Source organism: Silurus aristotelis (assembly GCF_946808225.1).
Source record: "Silurus aristotelis genome assembly, chromosome: 25".
Classification (NCBI taxonomy): Eukaryota; Metazoa; Chordata; class Actinopteri; order Siluriformes; family Siluridae; genus Silurus; species Silurus aristotelis.
In genome coordinates this window covers 16,194,680-16,217,428 of record NC_139598.1, presented here as the reverse complement: position 1 = coordinate 16,217,428, position 22,749 = coordinate 16,194,680, and the positions used below count along the sequence as shown (strand labels likewise).

Below are 22,749 nucleotides of genomic sequence, written 5' to 3'. Positions count from 1 at the left end.
GACAAAACAATAAGTGCAAAAAATTGACAAAGTAATACACGAGAAGACAAATATTTCTTATTAAAAGTCAAGAAATCCTGCTATGTGAGGAAGGACATGCAATTTGTTTTTGCAATTCGAGCCCCTTTCTTTCATTTATTGCACAAAATTTCTGATAAATACATCAGTTTATTCTGTATCTCTATAGAGCAAGGAAGTAGAGTTATTAATAATACAGTAGCACTGTCACTGTCACAGCCTTCTAACAAAAAGTGACATCCGAGTTCCCCTTCCGAGCTAGGATTATTATGATTCGCCTGGACAGGGTCTTATACGGAAACGTTCATCTGCCCTTGTTTACCTGAATGTGTTCTTCCTGTCCCACTGTCTGTCATTGCCTGTGGCGGATAAGGCAGGATAAATAAGGATAAATAAGACCTCTGTCAGTCCGTTGACAAGCTGAGACAGGAGTGTGAAGAGCATTCCCCCATACTGACTGGCATCCGGATGTCTAAACACGCACTCACACAGATAAATATTTCACTTACTTATTCTGTATTTCTCCTGCCAACCACATGGCCTTAGACTCAATTTTTCTTATTGTATTATGTTTCGTTTTGGATTCTGGATTTCGAGCCAAACAGTAGCAGCAAAGTCCGCATGTCTTGAACTTTACTCCAATACACGTGCTGATGGGGCAAATAGAGTGTGAATAGTAATAAAAGACAAATCTGCGATAAATTTTTTAGCAGTGCTTAAATTGGGTGTGTTTTACATTGTACTATTACACCAAAACCCAATATAATCCATTTATTATTGGAGCGTTCTATATCACAAGTTCCCTGTGACCCATATGTTTGAGTTGTTATAAAAGTGTAACAACATATTTAAGGTAAATCATGCTATTCTCTATAGTTATATGTAATTATTCTGCCACTACGAATTTACATGGTCCTAATAACAGCTATGTAATAGTTTGCTAATTCTTACCCTTGATGCACCACCATATTTCCTCGAAAAGTTGGCGCTAAGCATTTCATCATAATTTGAAACTTTTTCTGGTAATTTACAAACGAATGTGAGGTAAATCATGGTACTCAAAGTAGTTCTATGTAATTATACTGTCACTATTGCTTTCCATGGGCCATTTTACGGCTATGTAATAGCTTGCTAATTCCTACCCATGACGCACTACGAAAATTACTTACATAACACTTCATGGCACAATAATTGTTGTGCAAAATATAACCGTGGACACTAAATATAATAACATTGCCATTTAAATCTTTTTATAAAAAATATCTGAGGTAAATCATGGTATTTAAAGTAGTTTTATGCACTTATTCTGCCTTTACATGGGCCTTATAATAGCTAAATACACTAATAGATTTCTCATAACGCAGAATCAGAATTACGCATAATATTTCATGGCAAAATATTGGTGCTGCTATATAGAACAGTTGGCTTTAAATACAATTACACCATAATTTGAGTCATAACAAATATTTTTCTGGTAGTTTACCAACATTTCTGAGGTAAATTATGGTATTTCACATGGTCTGGTGTAATTATTCTGTCACTATTGCTTAACATAGGCCATATAATGACTATGCTAGAGCTAGCAAATAAACCCCATAACGCACCACCAGAATGACTTACAAAACGTTATGGAAAGAATAATGGTCTCTGAAATCCCATTTATATTTATTTACAATATCCACAATGTACTGTATACTATAAGTAAGCTATGTTTAAGGATATGGGTTCTGGTGGGTTGGACAAATAGATGGATGGATGGATGGATGGATGGATGGATGGATGGATGGATGGATGGATGGATGGATGCAATCATTGGTTGTTTCATAATGGGAAAAATTAACATTCCAGTTACATTATTATTTGTACTGCCCCACTTGAAATACCCTGCACAAATCGTATAGTTATCTTTTTTATTCATTTATTATTTTATTTTCCTAGTTTTTCATATTTTTAATACACCAACACAACATGAAAAATTCTTTGTACATGCAACTAATGTTACTTTGCAATATAGATGATTCTGATGATTTTCTGATCAAAAAATGTTATACTTCCTATTATGAAAATTCTATTTAAAGTTTATTCTAGAGTTTTTTAATGGTCTTTTGCCAACACAACTAAGGAAAACCTTTGTATCGAACTATTGTCACTGCGGCTTTACTTTGTGAATATATCTACACCGTAAGCAGTAGCTATAAACGCATATTTTTTGTTGTGATCCAAACTCTCTTTAATAGACCTGTATACCACAAACCTCTCAAAACCTGCTACCTGGTGCTTGTAAAACTCACACACCGAACCTTTAATTTCATTCCACTGCAGACTTACAGAGAAAGAAAGAGAGAAATATCCGTGAAATGTAAAATGAACGTCTCGGCGAACGCAATAAGCTTGTGCGAGAAATGAAAAATGTTCTGAAATGGTGATGGAAGTGATGAACCTTACAGATTTATGCCTTATGGATTTGTGAGTACGTCTTCGCTGTTGCATATTGTTATGCGAACGCTGATAACGCAGAGACAAATGTGGTGTCATACGTCTCCATCCATCCGTCTCTCTAGCAGTCAACTGCAAAACAGGGAGCGCCGCAATGCGAACGGGTGTTTGGTGTAATTTCAACCGCCATCAATCTTTCATTAAGAGACCCGTGTGGAAGAATTGCCCCTCGCTGAAAAAGAATCGCATCTCGCTTTCGTCTTTACTAAGTTAAATAATGTCATCAATCAATCAAACAAGTGCTACAGTCCCCTGGAGATTTGTATTCAGCAACTAAGAATTCTTTAATATAATTGCACTTGTGTTGAATTCTCTAATCTGATTGGTCGGAAGGTTGATTTCCTATCGCAGCACTGCTCAGATGGTTGTGCCAGCTGTATTTAAATTGAGACAAGAGGTTTAATTGAATGAACTTATTTTTTACATGTCAGCTTTTTTCAACAGCAACAAATCATTTACTGGAAACTTGTAGTTGCATAATAAACATTTTAAAACATGCTGTTATTTAATAACGAAAAAATATATTACAACATGTTGATGTTTACTTATAAGAAGGTGTTTGACTGTATGAGTAGGTTTTCAACCATGGGAAGGTCTTCATGAGAGAGGACTTCTGGCCTTTCTGTTTCTCTGTAACACATTGTTTGTTGTTTAAACTTGAGTTTTTGGTGTAAGATTAAATTTTTTAGCTGGAACTTATTTGTCTAGTGAAGGTTACACAACATTAAATTGACATTTATGCCATTTGACAAATGCCCTCATCCAGAACCATTTAAAAAATGATCTCATGTATAAACCTAAGCAGTTGGGGTTTAAGACTCTTGCCCTTAGGCCCAGCATTGGCAGCTCGATAGTGCTGGGATTTGAGCTCACAACCTGGGACTTGAACTCACATATCCACTGAATTACCACAGCAATGCTGCAACTTCCAATGTAATCAATTGGAGATGGATGCAAGTGCAGATATTTTAAATTGCAATGCATGTATACAAAAAAAAGACAATGAAACAAAACACAAAGTAACATGAAGCATGTAAAGCCTTAGTCTGGGCATGAACACGAAACAAAGGCAGCCATGGAAAGACAGATTTAATGAGTGTTATGAAAGGTGCCAATGATACAAGTGCTAATTGTGTAAATGTGATCAGGTGTGATGAAGACTTGGTCCTGTGACTCTATGCATTATCCTGACATATATTTACATACACAGTTTTTTAAAATATGTTATTATATGGTAATCTCTTTACATTCGCTCCATGTACTTGGGCTACACTTTTCTTCACTTTATAGTCCTGTGTATAAGTCTGCGTAGTCCTAGGCCATGTTCACACTAATATTTTTTTAATTCCTTTTTTTTTTAGTTTTTACACGTAGCGTTTTAGATGAAAGAGGACCTTAGTCCTGGAGGAATGCTGTTTCACCAATTGACAATAAAAGGTAAACATAAATGTATAAAACAATAACAGTAACTAGTAACCGTAGTAACAGCAAACACATGCTTTAGCCACATCACACCACTGCTTTATTATTCAATAACAACAAAGCTTCTTTCTTTCTGTGTTGTTGCATTCATTAATTTTACTGCTCTAATGGTTGATACATTTCCTCCACCACATTTGCATTCATCAAGCACTGCATTCTTTCAGTAAATTATGTCTCCAAGAAATTCAGCAATCTCTACATCTTTACTCATAACATTCTGAATCCTGAAAGACAGATATCATTTCCAAATGAATTGAAATGAACCAGAACCCCAATTTCCCTCTGTGAAATAAAACGCTTAAAGACTTATTTCATTTGAGTTTTTTTTTTTTTTGGAGAATATGTGTGTGTGTGTGTGTGTGTGGGGGGGGGGGGGGGGGGGGGTAATCTGGTAAAAGAATGGATGTGGATTTCATAAGCACAGGATTAAAAAAATCTCCTCAAGGTTTTTTCAATAATGGAAAACCAGAAATGACTCTAAAAAACCCTGATCGCCACCTGACAGATATAATAACTCAGAACTGTCCTAATTGAGGAAAATGGTGCAAATCTATCTATCTATCTATCTATCTATCTATCTATCTATCTATCTATCTATCTATCTATCTATCTATCTATCTATCTATCTATCTATCTATCTATCTATCTATCTATCTATCTATCTAAAATTCCTCTGGATTAAAAACTTTAGGTAAAATGATATTGCATGCCAAAAGGTCGTTCATGAATTCAAAACAATGCCAAAGTAAAAAGACAAAAAAACATACATATGGCTTGGGGTTGTTGGAGTTTTTTCCATGGCATGGATTTCTATTTCAGCAGCCCCAGCCTTTTTTGGTAGTACCGTCTCTGACAGAGCGCAGAAACATCAGGTTTACAGCAACTCTAATAATAGCATGATGTATGATGTTGAAGCCCAGAGGGAAAAGGTGGAATTAGCTACAGTACAACGTGTTCGGTGCACTTTGTAGTTTTTTTGCATGCCAATGCTGCCAGCCATTTCAGCATTTATTTACATTGCAGATGCTTTTAACAAAAGCAGCGAACAGGTTGGGTATGATCTAAAACAGCTAAGCAGCTGAAAGTTAAGGAACTTTTATTATATGGTTCATTTGGTTATTTGGTTAAAGTAATCAAAAGGAACATGCATGTGTCTCTCAAATCTAAAACATGTATATTCATTTATTTAAGCTCTTTTGAAGGAGCATTTAAGGCGCATTAAAAAAAAACTGTGATTTTTGCACTTTGAATGTTTTTTCTTTACATTCTAACTTCATGATGGGACATTTTCATAGCCAATGTCGCATCTGAAATATTAAAAGGTTTTACTGGCAAAAGAAAATGCAATAAACTGGCCATTTCCAGTCCTCAATCGAGAATAGCTTTATATTAAATATATCAATCTATAAAAATGTGTTTGCTGACTATGTTTCAGCAGAACATTTGGCATTTTAATGAAAAAAAAAGCACATAAAAAACACATATGTCAGGGTCAGGAATTTTGAGTTCACTCCTAACTGAAATATTCCTCAATCAAATCCAATTATACTCAACTGATCCTAAGAAATTCTTGTACAGTATGTGCATGCCATCTGGTTCAAAAGGGCTGATTTAGAAAAGCAATCTATAAAACAAAAAAATCTGAGCTTCAAAGCTGGAACATGTATTTATAACAACTGGATGAGGTACTGTTAAAGAATATGTCATATACAGTCCACTAAAATAGATTATTACTTCAAATACATACTTGTTGAGTAATTTCCCCAAAGAACAAAGTGTGCTTGCATCTCAGGTCTAAAACAAAGTGGTCATTAAAGCCGGACTTCATTACTGGCTGGCCCTGAAGCGTAGCACTCAGCAGAGGCTGATTTCATTTGAGAGGAATGTGAGGAGTAAAAGTTCTGCTAGGTTCACACCCATTTAAAACAGGTGAAGGAAACAATTCTGTCAAACTGTTTGAATGCCACACATTTCATTCCCATTGGAGACTCAAGCTATGGGTTTACTCACTCGTAGTGAACCGAGTGACACTTGGACCAGCGTCAATCATTCCACTGGGTCATTATTAGACTGGGGGCCTGACAGACTTTCTTTTAAGAACAATCCTGCTAATATTGGGTGGCCCCTTTTAAATCCAGCATGCTAACATTAGTCGGATGATAACCAAAGATTGGCAGGGTTGTTATAAAAAGTGTTCCTTTGCTAAGATTGTCCAAATGTTGTACAGCAAAAGTAGGCACCCAAAAGAAATAAAAGACCAACATTGCTTCATTGCCAGGCCTGTAAATTAAACTTGAAAAAACACTGCTGTAGTTCCAGCTAACTAACTTCCAGGTAATGAATCTGTTAGCTGACATAAAAATGTATTGCTGCCATCTAACTTGGAAGAAGAACAAGAAGAAAGAAACATGGACTCCCCCCTTTTATTGACAGCTGTGACAGATAACTGTTATGATGATGCATCTTGTTTAAAGAAAAATCCGTATATCTGGTCATCCTAGATGCCTGAACTAATAAAGAACAGAGCTAAAAACACATTCTGGACGAGAACATTTTTATATTAATGTCTCACTTGTCAATGTTAAATTTCACTTTTCATTTTATTTGGTGACTTTTCTCAGAAACTTGACAACAAATCCTTGAGAAAAGTTGCTAAATGTTGCTAAAGTGTCCCTTCTTCATGCCTTTTATATGTTCCATTACATTGGATAATTTAAACATATAATAATTAGCCTGTCATAAACATTTATCATTTTGTAGTTGCCTAGATACAGCTGAATTATAACAAAAAAGACAAATTCACTGCGATCATGGGCTACAAATAGGCTACAAACAAATAAATCTAATGGTTTCTGTTATGTAATGGACTTTTTAACAGCATTTATACTCTTGACCTCTATTAAAAACCATAAGGTTCCCATTGCTGGTTACTCTGCAATAACACAAGAATCCAAACATTTCTTCTTTAATGGATACACAACTACTATCAAAGCAATGTGACGTATGCTATCAGGAAGCACCAGGAACAACACATTTAAGTAAACTATTATACAAAACTATTCCAGCAGAAGAGCAATAAAACCCTAGAGGAACACTAAAATCTCCACTGGTTCACTTTGGTTTATATACTTGAACCAGATAGCACAGAATGATCTTTTTGTCCCACATAGATCATAAAAACTGTTAGTTCTGAACAAACAAACTAAAGAACATCTTCCTAGGGGTTTGAGACATTTTGGCCCAGAGTGAAAATGAGTCTGGAGGATCTCTCTTCAGGTCTTTCTTACCTGTGAATTAAATCGCAGTTGGCACACATTGCAGGAGACGTGTTTCCTTTTAGACAGAGGAGAGATGCCAAATGTGTGATGTAGGACTGCTTTCTGAACCGGGTCCATCTGCAGGAGGAAGAGGCAGAAAAAGAGAGAGATAGAAAAAGAGAGAGAGAGAGAGAGAGAAAGAGTATAATTAACATCACAGCAGCAGATACCCATCCAGCAGAGAGATAAAAAAATGGGCTTAGGGGCTTCTTGACAGAAAAACAGCTGTGTGGAGACTCAAGGTATACAGTATACTGACTGAAAAACATTAACATGTCTGGATGCCACCTTAGAACTTTTCGCTATCTGCCCTGAGCCCAAAACTTAATGTACACCCTTAATCTTTTTGGGGTGAAAAAAAAAATGTGAAAATGTGAAAATACCCAGTTTTTGATGTTAAAGTCTTCTGCGGGAAGTTAATTTAACATTTAAAGCTTATCATTTAACATTTATTTAAAACATCTCTAGTGTCAGTGCTTCGTAACAGTGTTTCCTGCATGGAAGAGTCATCAGAATAGAAGCGTTTTGTGGTTTCTCAGTAACATGAGAGGCTGTATCTTTTCTGAAAGGAAAGTAATCCTTTTGGAGGAAACACTGGGTTTTTTTTGCCATAAAAGTTTTTGAGTTTTCCCAAACATCCAAAACATTGAACTTATTAAGAATTCTGTATTTGAGATTTTGTATTAAAGTTGAATTAAAGTGTTGTATGTTCACATCCCAGAGTATCAAATGAAGCCATGTTTTAAAATCCTAAGTAAGGATAAGTAAGACTTATTTTAAGGTAGGACTTATTTCTTTATTAAATTTTTTTATAATGCATTTGTAATAATGTCCATATATTAAAATTTATTGAAACAAATTGTACTTGTACTTTATTACATAGGAAAATTAAAGCAAATCTTTAAATTTAAACATAGGCACCGGTGCCATCAACTAGTTTCCTCAAACGACCAGGAATGGAATGTCTTCTGAAGAAAGTCGTTTGAACCATTGCTGAGAACCTCCTAAATCTGTGCCTCTTTTTATCGTGCAAGGCTTTGTCCTGTACATCTCCAACTTTGCGTAGCACCACAGGAAAAATTCACATGGAGTGCTTGATCTGGACTGCTTGAAGGCTATTGAGGTCCTGGAAAAGGTCTTACCACGCACACACAGTATGAACAAAATGGGGTGGTGCACCCTCCTGCATGAAAATAAGGTTGCCAAGTTCTATCCCATTAAATATTGCCTAGTTAATTTTTGCCCACCCTGTATATTGTACAATCCATAAGCCAAGGCATCTTATGCAGTGCTTTGTACTTTCTTGGTTATTGCAATGGATTTTCCATAACCAATAAAGATAAACAGCCTTGGCATTGGTCAAAATAACAAACAAAGATTTTTTTTTTCCTGGAAGTGTTAAAAAAAATGAAAAAAAAGAGTATCCACATTCAATAGCATTTAAGGTATAAGTAATTCTCAAATAGAACTAATGATGTAGAATTACTTGTGTTTTACACTTGGATTTTGGGATTTCACAGAACCATTAAGTTCAAAGCTTTAGTGCAGAACTTAAGAAGCGAACATCAAACATCATACGTGTCTCGACTGATCCACTACATTTGGCTTAAGGAGGAAATTACACGTATGAATTAGATTTTTCCTTACACCATTTCTTTACCCGTGTCCTTCGGGCTCGTTATTGGATTCCGTTCCACTTTGAGTAAAAGTGTCTGCTGAACAAATAAATGGGAATCATCATCATGTACTGCAGGCATATTCCATTTCATAAGTAATATAGAATGATTTTATTCGTTTCATATCACGTCTCGTCCTGAATAAAAACGCACCTGGCCACTCGGCAAGAACCGTTCGTGGTTTTTAATGGGAAAGCGAAACACTCCGCAGGTGCCTGTTTGCGGTGATAAGCTTCCGTCGTGCGAAACGAAATAGCGCTGGTGTTCTCACTCATTGCTCCCGACGCTGCAAACCGCAATTGTCCTTCTTGAAATGTTGGTATTTAATGAATCTTCAGTTTCGGTCAGCGAGACCGGAGGTCAAGCTTGTCTTATCCTAATGCTAATGCATCGATCGGTTTACAGCAGAAAAATGTGTGACGTTTGTTTCATTACAATTTATAGCATTTGGCAAACGCCTTTATCCAGAATGAATTACAATGATCTCATTTATATAACTGAGCAAGGGAGGGCTTTGCTCGAGGGCCCAGATGTGGTGATTTGAACTCATGACCTTCCGATCAGAAGTTCAAACTCTTGCCCACTGAGCTACCACTTCCCTTCAGACAGCCAGACAATGTTCATTGTCACATAATAAAGTTGTGAGCAGTGGAAACATGAAACCAGAAGCAAAAATGAATGAAAAGAGCATAGAATTCATGTGGAACATGAATCCCAACGTTCAACAAAGGATGATAAACAAAAGACAAAGGGTGCAGTAAATGGCTAATGGAAAGTGTAATCCAGGTCATTTGGCATTATCCTGGCATTCCTACATTACAAGACTTTTTTTAGCCTTTACATCATCTCATAATGCTTTAGTCCTTTACTTTTTCCAGTTCCCTTTCAGGAAGTCGAGTGGCATCGGAACGCTTTGCGTTCACAAAGCGTTTCCCGACGCAGCGTCTTGTTCCCTCGGGGAAACAGGGTTACATACAACCTAGAGATGATCTCTCCTCATCTGGCTACTTTATTCAAACAAATCAGCTTCCAAAATGCTTCATGCTTCTTCAATGGCATCTCACTCATCAAATTTGGGTGAGTCTTGGAAATTGGAGTCCAACATTTCAACTCCATTTATTTTAATTTGTAGATCGTTTTTTTAAACAATGGACACTGTCTCAAAGCAGGTAATAATAAACTAATTCTGTTCCTTGTAATTTAGCACTTTTAAGTTTGAAATTCAATAGCAGTATCACCTTATAACAACAAATCCTCACAGGGAAGTATAAAAATAAAAAATAACACACATTAGCAATCTAAGCAAAAAAAAATCTGTAATATTTTATTTAATGTATTTTTGGGTCAACACATGCTATAGCTTTATCCAGGTGTGGTTAAATATATACTCATTTTAAGACAGACAGAGAGAGAGAGAGAGAGAGAGAGAGAGAGAGAGAGAGAGAGAGAGAGAGAGAGAGAGAGAGAGAGAGAGATCACTTTCAGTGGGAGCAAAGCAGATGGATTGGAAGCCGTTTGGATCACTATCCAATTGATTAATCAGTTTCAGTTGGGGAGCAGCATTAAAATGATGCTAAAAGCAACTCATATTGGAACCATATGGATTTCTGTAAAACGAGCTACAGACTCTAAAAAAAAAAAAAAAAGGGTTAGATGATATAAGACCCACATAAATCCCTAGCATGGCTTCAAACGATTCAGAGAGAGAGAGAGAGAGAGAGAGAGAGAGAGAGAGAGAGAGAGAGAGAGAGAGAGAGAGAGAGAGAGAGAGAGAGAGAGAGAGAGAGAGAGAGAGAGAGAGAGAATAAATGGTAAGTCTGTGGAAAAGCAGGAGGAAGCACTATGGGCCAGATAGATTCTGAGAAACACGAATTATCTCAAGAAGAAGCGATTAATATGGATAGAGTGACTAAGAGAAAAGCAAAAACAAGAGATAAAGAGAGAGTGTGTGAGAGAGGGATCTATAGACAGAGTTACGGTGAAAAAGAAAAGGAACATCTGTAATAAGCAGGAGCTTGAGAAGATCTGTGTATCCCAAAGTTAACCCCAAACTTCACGTCATATTTTAGCTTTTTTCCTCTCATGCCAAAATAATGGTTTACTTTAACAATTAGCGCATACCAAATGTTTTGGGTTACATTTAACTAGAAATCCATTTAAAAGGTAATTAGGATCGCTTTACTGTACTATTCGTTTTTTTAAATTACCAGAAAACTCTTCAACTGTCTAAAAACCATCCTAAATAGCAAGCCAGCCAGCTTGCTAATGGTTAGTAAGCTAGCAGATTGATATGTGTAGGATTTCAGACTATAAAACTGTACTTCTTAGCAATCAAGATTCTATTTCATTTTAATAATAATCAGGATTCTTTTAACTAATTCCCGGAATGTCTCCATTACAGTGTGGTATCGCTGCTCCACGGTGTCTGCAAAGAGTGATAAAAACCACCTAACATATCTTTGGTTCCCAACTATCTGCCACCATGCTTCTTCACAACAGTAGATGTCTGAACAGAGCACACAACATAAGGGACTTCCAACATTCCAGTCACAAATCCATCCAGGAGATACAAGGCCATCAATACCACATCAATACAATCTGTACATACATGTGTATTGTCTTGATTGTCACACACACACACACACACACACACACACACACACACACACACACACACACACACACACACACACACACACACACACACACACACACACTTCTGGTGTAGATGCTAATCTGCATATTGTTGCATAAACTTGTCTGTCTAGCTACCCATTTGTGACTAATATATACGATACATGCTTTGTAGACCTGAGTCTTGGTGATCTTTTCTGTTATATAGCTAACTAAATCAGTAAGCACGTAAAAACTGTAAGCAAAACTTGATTCCAGTATTTAGACAAACTAGGAAATATGGAGGCAGCTAGCATTTTACTGCATTAGCACATGAATTGAATTTCAGGATGCTATAGTGATGAACACTTAGCTTTAAATGTACAACTGCATGATTTTTACCATATGGAGAAACATCAATGCTGTGTCATAATCTATTAACTCGAAACTGAAGAATTTTGGGTTGTTCATATGGAACCTTCTGGCACATCTGCTGAACATGACGCCCTCCAAACAAAGCTTCATAATATAAATCTTTCATAAATAAAATGTGGAAATCAAGCCAGAGATGAGATCTTCGTTAATTAAATTGAGCTAAACTGCAATTACGAATGGTGAGAAAAAAAAAGAACCTGTCATCAAGCATAGCCAGAGGCACCATGATTCTGTTACTGTGATGGAAACTGAAGCGTATGACTACCAAATTTATTACACCCACAAAGGAAAAAAAAAAAAAAAACGTTTAATGAGTGGAAAGATCTGAAATGATTACAATAAATAACTAAAATATTGCACATATTTTAAGTAAAAGGAGTATCATTTAAAATCATTTAATTAAATCCATGTACCGTAATTTCCGGACTATAAAGCGCACCCATATATAAGCCGCACCCACTGAATTTTACAAATATATATATTTTTTAACATAAATAAGCCGCACCTGTCTATAAGCCTGTCTACACTAATGTACTTTACACAGGCTTCAACGAAAGACATGTTACACACGGTGTAACGGGTAAAATATGTTGCGCTTCCTTTAGGAGCATATCGATATTATGGGAATAGCATGGCACAGCATTTTTCCGGTATTACTGCATGTGTGCAAGACCGAGGAATATGATCTTATTATTTTCTGATGCTCATTTCTAAGTTTCTTTGACTAACCCGTAACGCTGTTGCCAAGAAAAAGAAAAAAGCACGAGTTTTGGAAACCTGTATGTGCTTATATGATTTCTGTTGTAACTGGAGTTAGCGAGCTCTCCCTTCACCCAGACTCAACGCGCTACAACGGCTTGTATCTAAACAGTAGCCGACCAAGAAAGTCATTGTTCAGTGTCTTCCTCCTTCCTTTCACAACTATTTCTCTCGGGAGTTTATCTTTTGGCATCGTCAGGCGTTTAAAAAAACTTTTTTTCTCCCGATGCCGTGCAGCTCAGATCACAGGTGAGGTGCGTGTTTTCGCTTCGGAAATTTCATTGGTCTAATGTTATGGGGTTCAGTTTTTTGGCCTGAAGTTTGTGAAACCGGGAAAAACCCAGTAAAAATTAATAAATTAGCCGCTTCGTTGTTTAAGCCGCGGGGTTCAAAACATAGGAAAAAAGTAGCGGCTTATAGTTCGAAAAACCTATAACAAACTATTTTCTAATAGAAACGAGATGTAAAAGAATTCTGCCTCAGGCAACGCTGCGATTTTTTGCCATCCATTGCATCTGAAGGCTCTCTTTCCAGGTCAGAATGAACCTGAACCAAAGCACAAAAGACTGTATTAATCAGCATTAACCTTCTAATGTAACAGAGGTGAAATACTGAGAAAAACAAGGCATTAAAAAAAGGCCATTTTTGAAGCCCTCAATCTTTCACTGAGAAAAGGCCATACAATTGTTCAATACAAAATACAATGACAAAATATTTATTTATTGCATGAAGTACAGTATAATAGAAAAATAATAATGGTGATAGGTAAACAGCTTCCTAAAGAATTGTAGAACTGAGAGAAATGAAAATGTCATGATTAGACTTTAAACCAACATTATTCTAGTATTATGAAAACACTGAAAATCTAATGAATAGCAAATTGATGAAGATCTGAACATTCACAGCTATACCTCGTTTATCCACTTTTATTTGGGGTCATAATCAGACCAGAAGCCCTTAAACATTTCTTAAAAGCTTTTTCTAATGTGACTAAGACAAAATAAAAAAAGGTCAATACAAAATGATCACAACAAAAATATATGACTAAAAATAAATTAAAAAAACAAGTCACAAAAAAAATTTGAAATAAAAAGATTTAAAAGCACAGAAAAATGTAAAACAATAAAATGAGTCAAAACAAAAAAAAAGAGTGAAAATAAAAACGAGTCTAAACAAAAAATGAGTCACAAAAAAACAAGTAAAAACATGAGTGACAACAAAATTTTTTTTGAAAAACAACAAAAAATTGAAAAAAAAAACGATTTAAAAAATGAGACAAAAGCTTTACAAAAAAGGTTAAACAATGAAATAAATCAAAACCAAACGATATTATTGAAAAAAGAAACCCAAATGCTGTTCTCGAGTTTCCTACATTGCAAAAAAGACAAATAAGTTTGTTGGACAAAATGTTAGAATCTACTGTGAAGCTGGGACGTGGTGCAGCTGTGAGTCAAAATGGAATCTTTTAATCTTCGGCAGTTCATTATATTACTTGACATTTCGTTATAATTCTCATATGATTTTCCAAGAAGAATTTCTTTCCATAATGATTGAGAATGCTCTTTTTGAAAAGACAAAAAAAAACCAACACATGTGCTGTGAATTTACAAGGCCAGTTTATTCAGAAATGTGATAAAAAAAATATGGTTTATTTTGGATCCAGGTAGAAGCAGGGTTAAGATCAGGCTCCTGGAGCAACCACCATTCAGTTACAGTAAACAACAAATGTAAAAGAAAAAGTTTAGTTGAAAACCTATACAATTAATATAGTATCATGTCTTGTACTTATATCAATGTAACAGTGGTCCATTGAAAGCGGTTAAAAATAAACCATCATGAAAGCCTTAGGGGAGGGAATTTTGGATTATTTTCGAGGTCTCACTTTAGTCATTTGCCCTAGTCTGAACAAAACAACATGGAGAAGATTACCTCGTCCAAATTTCCCAATTTTGAACCAACTTCAAAGCTGGACTAAATCAGTAGCATGTTTTACACATCTCCCCCACTGAGGCGCCGCAATGCCAACGCTTTATGACACTGACGCGTCTCAGCAGGACCACCACGGAAAATGTCGTCAATTCAGTTCCTGACTGAAGCCTCGTTCCCCTCTGTCAGATTGCGGATGAAAAAAAATCTGCCTCCCTGCTGCTCCCAGTCATCAGAACCGGAGTGCGTCTTGACACATGGTTTCTTAATCCAAAGTCAACACGTCGATCTTCACCAACGTGAACTTCCCTCAACACTTTAGAAGGGGAATGAGTCATGCCTCATCTCATCTAGAGGAACGTAATCATTGTTTATCTTGTCAGAGAAATGCTGCAGCCCAAAAGAGTGGATCAAAAATGACAGCTAGAGTTCAGGAAGGAGCTGGAAAGGAACATAGGAGCTGAACAGAAATCAAACAGGAAGTGGACAGGAATGAAGGGATTGACAGCAAGGACAGGGGGTGTAATAAATAAACGATAAATCCTGCTATCATGCCATTCACAGTGACGTCCTCTAAGGTCTCCTAAAAGCAAACAGCTGCCCATAAGGCCGGGCAGATTTCTCTCTGTGGAACTATTCATTCTAGTACAGAAAGAAATGAGAGACCATTTACCCCACCATTAGCCTACCACTGTGCAACATGCCCACTATCTGAAAATCCAAAAAAAACTAAATGTTTCTGTCACAAAATAAAAGGAATAGCAATTTAAAAAGAACCTGAATTTCCTCGTTTACTTAATTTGAGTTTAAGCAAACCAGATGCCCTCTAGAACTTTCTGGAAAATGTGATGTGATCTAATGTGAACGAGTACGAGAACACAAACAAAATAACTCAAAACTAAGAATTGTCAAAACAAAAGTAAATTACAACAAAAAAATTTCAAATTTAAAGAGAAAAAAAAAACATTACAGCAAAAAAGTCGGGAAAAAAATAAAAATAAGTCACAATTAAAATGAGCCAAATAAAAAAGTCATAAAAAAACTTAAACTTTTGACTTAAAACAAGAATTTGTTGAAACAAACAAAAAAAATCACAAAAAATGATACAAAATGTAATATAACAAACAAAAATGTGTCGAAATAAAAGTTACAACAAAAAAATGGTCCAATAAATTAAAATATTAAAAAACAAATAATTAATCAAAAGAAGAGTTAAAAGCTAAAACATTTGAAATATAAAAAAGAAATCACAACATAAATGAGTAAAAAATAGTTACAATTTAGAAAACTGTCACAACAAAAATGAGTCAAAACAAGAGATGAGTCACAAAATACTATGGTGCCATTCAGGGTGACAATTTCCTATAAGCCAGATTGTCCATTAAATGCAAACAGATGCCCATCAAAACCAAACTGATTTCTCTCTGTGGAACTTTTTTTGTTGCTCACTCGCCAAAACAGTGGCTCTTTGTTTAAACCGAAGAACCTTTTTAACTCTTCTGTATCTGAAGGTCTTCACACCGTCTTGGATAAAATGCAAAATTTCTTAAACGGTGTCGCATTTACATGAGAGATGAGGGAAGTGGGTCACCTGAATAACCGCTCAGGAGGCTGAATACAGCAGTGTTTAACACTATGCACACTTATCATTGACCAAAGTGGGATAAATGACCTGTCACATGTAATACAAGCCCCTATGTTTCGTCCAATTACATCGCTCGCGTGTATGGGATGAATTCAGCGCACCTATTGATTTCAAACACCTGAATTTTGCATTTGAGGTCCACGAAGAAGCGTAAGGGGCCAAAATGATAAAGAGCATCAGATCATGCAGGTTCACGCAGGGCTGCATCACTATTAATGCAGTCAAAGAGTAATTCCAAAAAACATTTATCTCGCTCATCCTCGCTAAGCAAAAAAAACTAATGCAGGACACCACTATTCGAGGATATTATATCCCTGTAGTTAAATTCTGAGATACACAAGAACAAAGTCCACATCAAACCATGCTTGAGTTAACAACAACAGACAGCCTACAAATTGCATTTCCAGCTTCTGTGCTGTTTCATGCTAGACTGCTAAAAACAAAGACAAATCAATGTAATAAATGTGCAAAAGTTTGAAATACGGGTTTAAGAGATTTGTAGTTGATTGTATTCTGTTTTTATTTACATTTTACACAGAGCCTCGACTTCTCTGGCACAGTCAGAATTCCTTCCTTAAATTGGCTTTCTTTTTTGTATGAAATATTTCCCAACTAATAACCCTGATTCCTTTACTGTCTGCTTCACTATTATTGTTCTGACTAGTCATTAGCACCTCACAGAAGAGGCTAGTAAATTTATTAGCCTATAAAACCCCTGTTACAGGTTTTTTTTTTTTTACAAACATATAAAAATTGGTGGCTACAAGGTGTAAATGTAACTGTAACGTGCTAATGAGTGACAGCAACAAGTACAGGTGTGAGTCGGAAAACCAAGCTCCAAATAAAAAGAATATAAGAAGGCTATAAGAAGGCAAACTAATGATACTGCTAACAAAAAACAGGTGAGTCCGATCAGTAACAGACGCATGGAAGGACACAGACGGAGACAAGATAAAAAAAACGAAACAAAGGCATGTGGCATCAGAAACAAATGCACATGGAGAACCCAATCCGTAACACAAAAAATGGTTGGCGCCGATCTCCTCGCTGAAAACTGTGACATGCGCCAATTAGGGGGAATTTGTGCCAGTAACCATGAGCAACACAGGATTTCATTTGCTGAATAACAACACAAATGCTTTTATATTTAAAACCCCAACACAGACCGGGTATTTTCGGAAACGAAGCTCCTCTGCACTACTTTGAAAAGCGGTGATTTCTTTTCACCTCTACACGGCAGCCTCCGAGAGACCTTCATTTCCTCTCAGGTGCATTAAAGTGTTTTTTCTTTCTTTCTTTCTTCCTTTTTTTTTTTTTTTTTTTTTTTTACGAAGGCTCATAAACTTCAAACCGACACCTCTCACCCTGCAAACTACCTCTTTACAACACTTTCCTCCAGCAAGAGACTGATGAACATTTCATGTAATACCTTTCGTTTACACAGGATCTATACTCTGACCCAGCGGGAATCTGGCGAGAGCATAAACCACCAGAGCCGTCTGTGGGGCATCGAGGACTAGCTCGGGAAATACTGCTCCAAGTTGTGTGAAAGTGTGAAATAAAACATCTAACATATATCAGTTGTCCAATGTTTCACTTTAAAGTACATCACATAAAGACATTTGGTTGGTGTTCAAGGTTTTAGATTTCCTGTGTGCTACGATCTCTAATGTGTAAATAGGCTTCTAGCATCGAGGTTCATACTGTACAAAGTCTTCACTTAGAAAAATTATATGGTAAAGCACTGACACTGGAGACTCTTTTTACCTATATGAAAAATATTGCAAAAGCTGAAAAAGCTTTTGACCAATCAGAGACAAGAATTAAACAGTACTTTAGTATAAAGTATTGGATACAATACAGTGTAAAATGATATATATTGGTGTTTAATACTTCACACACACACACACCTATATCACACCTATATATCACCTATATATCACCTATATATATATATATATATATATATATATATATATATATATATATATATATATATATATATATATATATATATATATATATATATGTGTGTGTGTGTGTGTGTGTGTGTGTGTGTGTCTGTGTGTCTGTGTGTGTACAGTATGGTGACCCTGGGGCATTGGGAATTGTTTGGAACCAGTGCAAGCTCGTTTAAAACCCCTTGCCATTAGTTATAATGGAGCAGTGGAGATGTGCGCAACAAGCGTTCCCTGTAAAACCTTTTATAAGAACAGTGATAGTGTGAGTGCTGTGCAAAGGGATTTTCGGCATCATTACCAGCCAAGACGTCATGATTCTGTCAGAAACAGGCTCAGCCTTACAACAAAACAAAGCCGCCATAAACCAACAAAAAATTGGGAAGAAGCTACGATAAATATGTTTATTTACTGGTTTTCAAGTTCCTTCTATAATTAAATACTTGTGATCCCCCAACCCCCGAACCCTAAGATCGTTTTTTACAAACCGAATGCCATAGTTTTTTTTTTTTTCTTCCTCTACAGCCAAAACGGAGTCAAAAGACGATAAGACAGATGAGGAGTGTACGAGCTGGCTGGATAACTGGTGTTCGTGGATGAGATGAAAATGGGATCTGGTTGAAATATTGCATTCTTGAATAATGAGCTTCAGACTTTTGATAGGGAGAGATAAAATGATCTGAAATTTCTGCATTTTCAGGTCTTTGTGTGTGTGTGTGTGTGTGTGTGTGTGTGTGTGTGTGTGTATGTGTGTGTGTGTGTGTGTGTGTGTGTGTGTGTGTGTGTGTGTGTGTGTGTGTGTGTGTGTACTGAGGTTAAAGTTAAAATTTATGTTTAGGTAAAGCATTTATTAGCAATAAAAGGTCTTTGCAATGATAGTAAGACAAGCTCTATGTGTGTGTGTGTGTGTGTGTGTGTGTGTGTGCGTGCGTGCGTGCGTGCGTGCGTGCGTGCGTGCGTGTGTGTGTGTGTGTGTGTGTGTGTGTGTGTGCGGGTGTGCGTGAGATTGTTCAGAGCCGTGGGGTATCTATAACATTTCCTTTCTGGACTTCCAACAGTGAGTGAGCACAGAGTCTTGGGGCTGATGGGTAAATGGGCATCTCAGCAGTGGTTCTATTCAAATACTCAGGCTCACTACTATGCCTCCTTCCGGACACACACACACACACACTCACACACATACACACAGACCCTCAAAAACACACAGACACACAAAAAGGGCCCATCTGAAAGACCCACATACCACACACTGGGCCGCCGACCCAACAGCCTTTCTTATAATGAAGTGAAAAGGCATTTCTCCAAGCACACCCAGCGTCTTGCTTTCTTTCTTTGTTTCTTTTTCTCTCTCCCCGTCTCTGCATGATTGCGATAGGATCCGGTGCCAACCTCTTTCACTCCCCTCTGTCCTCTGAATGTTGTGTGTTCTGTTACTTCTAAAAGCTGTTTGCTAAAAGAATTCAACTCGTTTTGTTGAACGTTAAAAGCGTCAAGCTGCTCAGAAGCGATCCAGGTGCCCAATCCCACCTGTAAATGATATTCTGTGCTATTACGACAGGCTTGATGCTAGAAACTGCACACATAAAGCAGGGGTGGAATCGCTGCAATGACCTCATGGTTCTGGAGTAAACTTTGGCACGAGCCACAGAAACCAAAAACACGAGAGTATAGTACGTCACGTATGTAATAGTACCATATAGTAGACTATGGAACACACCCAGTATAAAAAATTACTTTAACATGAGTAATATTTTCTGAATACATTTTTTTCCAGTGTCTTTGCAATTTTTGCATTGACTACATGACACACTGCTATAAACTATTGTGAATGATGTCATCCATAAATGTTCTCGAATTTTACTTGCTTATTTTCTCTACACGGTTCTGGTTTTTGTATTGATTATGTACGGAATTAAGTATGACAGAACATGCTGTTATGAAAATAATCAATTATGTGAATCTTTCACCACTCCAAAAATGTATCCTTTTCTCATTCGAAAGTGTTTTTACTTCTCTTACAGCATTTCACCAACGTTTACAGTGAGTTTTTTATTAAAGAATGAAATGTTGTGGTTTTTGTCCAATTGTAGTTGCCTTTAATGTTGTTTTAATGTTGTCACTTTGAACTGTTGCAAAGTACTGACAGTGGAGACTCCTTCCACAATGAAACACATCTTGATGATTATATATATATATATATATATATATATATATATATATATATATATATATATATATATATATATATATATATATATATATATATACACACACACACACACACACACAAAATTAGAATATGGTGACATGCCAATCAGAGTTTGAAGGCTCAGGAAACCTTTGCAGGTGTTTTGAGTTGATTAGTTGATTAGCTGATTAGCTGATTAATGACCTGAATAATGTTGTCTCCTAATTATCACTTGTATATAAACTCAGAATTTACTGCACTGTTTAGCTATAAAACACCTCTAAGACTTTACTAATGCTTTTGTTTCTAAATGAGCACAAATCTCTACAAGCACCCTCCAAAATCTAGTGGAACATCTTTCCAAAAGAGTGTAGGTTGTTATAACAAATATCAAATGGGACTAAATGTGGAATTTGATGGTCAAAAAATACAAATTGTATGGTCAGGTACCAAAAAAAACTTTTATCTATATAGTGGAGCATGCGATCTCTGTTGGTTCAGGGTTGAATCGCTTTCTTTCTGTAATCTGAAGATCTTTAGAGCAACGATTCTTGTCAAAAGAAAGAAACTTTTAATCCAGTATATCAAGAACATGTGAGTTCATGGTTCTTTGAAGAACCTTTCAGTTGATTTTTCTGCTCTAAAGAACCTTTCAATCCATGACCATTCTCTGAGAAACCTTTCAGTTTTTTCTCTGAAGAATACTTCAGTTCAGGATTCCTCTCTGAAGAACCTTTCATTACAGGATTCTTATTGAACCATTCAGTCTATGATTGAACTCTGAAGGACCTTTAGGTCCCTGATTCTTCTTATTTAAAACTTTCAGTCCAGGATCCTTTTCTGTAGATTTTTATCTCTTTATCTTCTGTAGATTTTATAACAAGGGCTAAAATATCTGCATATTTTAGCCCTTGTTTCTTTCTAAAGTACCTTTCAGCCAATTATTCTCCTCATAAAGAACATCTGAGTCAATGATTCTTTGCTTGACAACTTTTCAGTCAACAGTTGTTCTCTGAGAAACGTTTCATTCCAGGTTTTTACACTAAACAAATAGATTTTTGAAGAACCTTCCATTATATTATTCCTCCGTGAAAACATTTCAATCCTTGATTCTATCCTAATAAGTCTTATATAAAGATCCAATTTGGTTCTCCAAAAAACTCTTTAGTCCATGATTTATCTCTAAAGAATTTTTCCATTTAGGATTTAACAATGGACTTTGTCTCAAAGCAGCTTTACAGAAATGAAAAGCTTATAAAGTTGCAAAAAAGAATGTACAAATTTTTTTTTGTGCCTATATGTTTGTTTTTTATAATTGTACTGTCAGTTTATCACTAATAAACAAACCGGTGGCAACTGTGGCAAGAAAAAACTACCTGAGGTGGCATGAGGAAGAAACCTTGAGAGGAACCAGATATATTAAGGAACCCATCCTCATCTGGGTGGCACCGAATGTCCATTTATTATAGTTTCATCATTGTTCAGTGATGGAAAAGCCACATAATAAATTCCTCAGCAATCAGAGAAGCAGTAAGATGGGGATTAGGTTCTAAAAAAACACGAGTATTCCATTACGTGTGTCCCTACAGAGATAAAAGTATATCAAGTATAGGATATGTTCACCCTCTCTTTAATAAAGCACATTAGGTTTGTTTTCCAACCTCCGAAGTAATTGTTGAAGCCCCCAAACCAATCACATATACACAATGCAGATAATCAACAAACCTCCCCGACTCAGTGTGTGCAACCTGATTAAACCTACTACATGACCTCACAAATCTGACTCTAAGTAATGCCCTATAATTACACAACAATACGTTTCTAATTGTGTTAGACCAGAAATGGCAGTGTTTTGTAATAAGACGGCTTTCACTTCCAACGCATACGGACGCCTGTATCCATTTTCTTGATTATCCAGCCGTGTTGCGCAAATTCCCTCTCTGCTTCTCGGCTCCGTGTGAGAATTTCCATGTATAATCATAATCATACTAATCACGCCGCAGCCTCCTACACACACACACACACACACACACAACACAGACATACTGCAGCTTTGAAATAAGGCTGTCTAATAAAGCTAGCATGGTGAGCAGTTAATCTGTAGCGGTTAGCGTGATTTCATTTGCGCTGATTATGTAACCCACATACAGTACACAAGACACCCTACAAGCTCGAAGTCATTACTTAAGTTGCAGGGATGCACATGTGCGCCAGATCTTTACTAAGTGTTGGTACT

At 36.4% G+C, this 22,749-nt stretch overlaps 1 protein-coding gene across 2 annotated transcripts in view; it reads right to left on the bottom strand.

Moving 5' to 3' along the window:
* The window catches only part of znf385d (zinc finger protein 385D), a 71,715-nt gene that overhangs the window by 23,009 nt on the left and 25,957 nt on the right, over positions 1 to 22,749 (bottom strand). For both annotated transcript variants that reach the window (XM_083529540.1, XM_083529541.1), the window contains exon 3: positions 7,284 to 7,391. In XM_083529540.1, the coding sequence (XP_083385666.1) occupies positions 7,284 to 7,391 (108 nt within the window). The remainder of the gene's footprint in view (positions 1 to 7,283; positions 7,392 to 22,749) is intronic.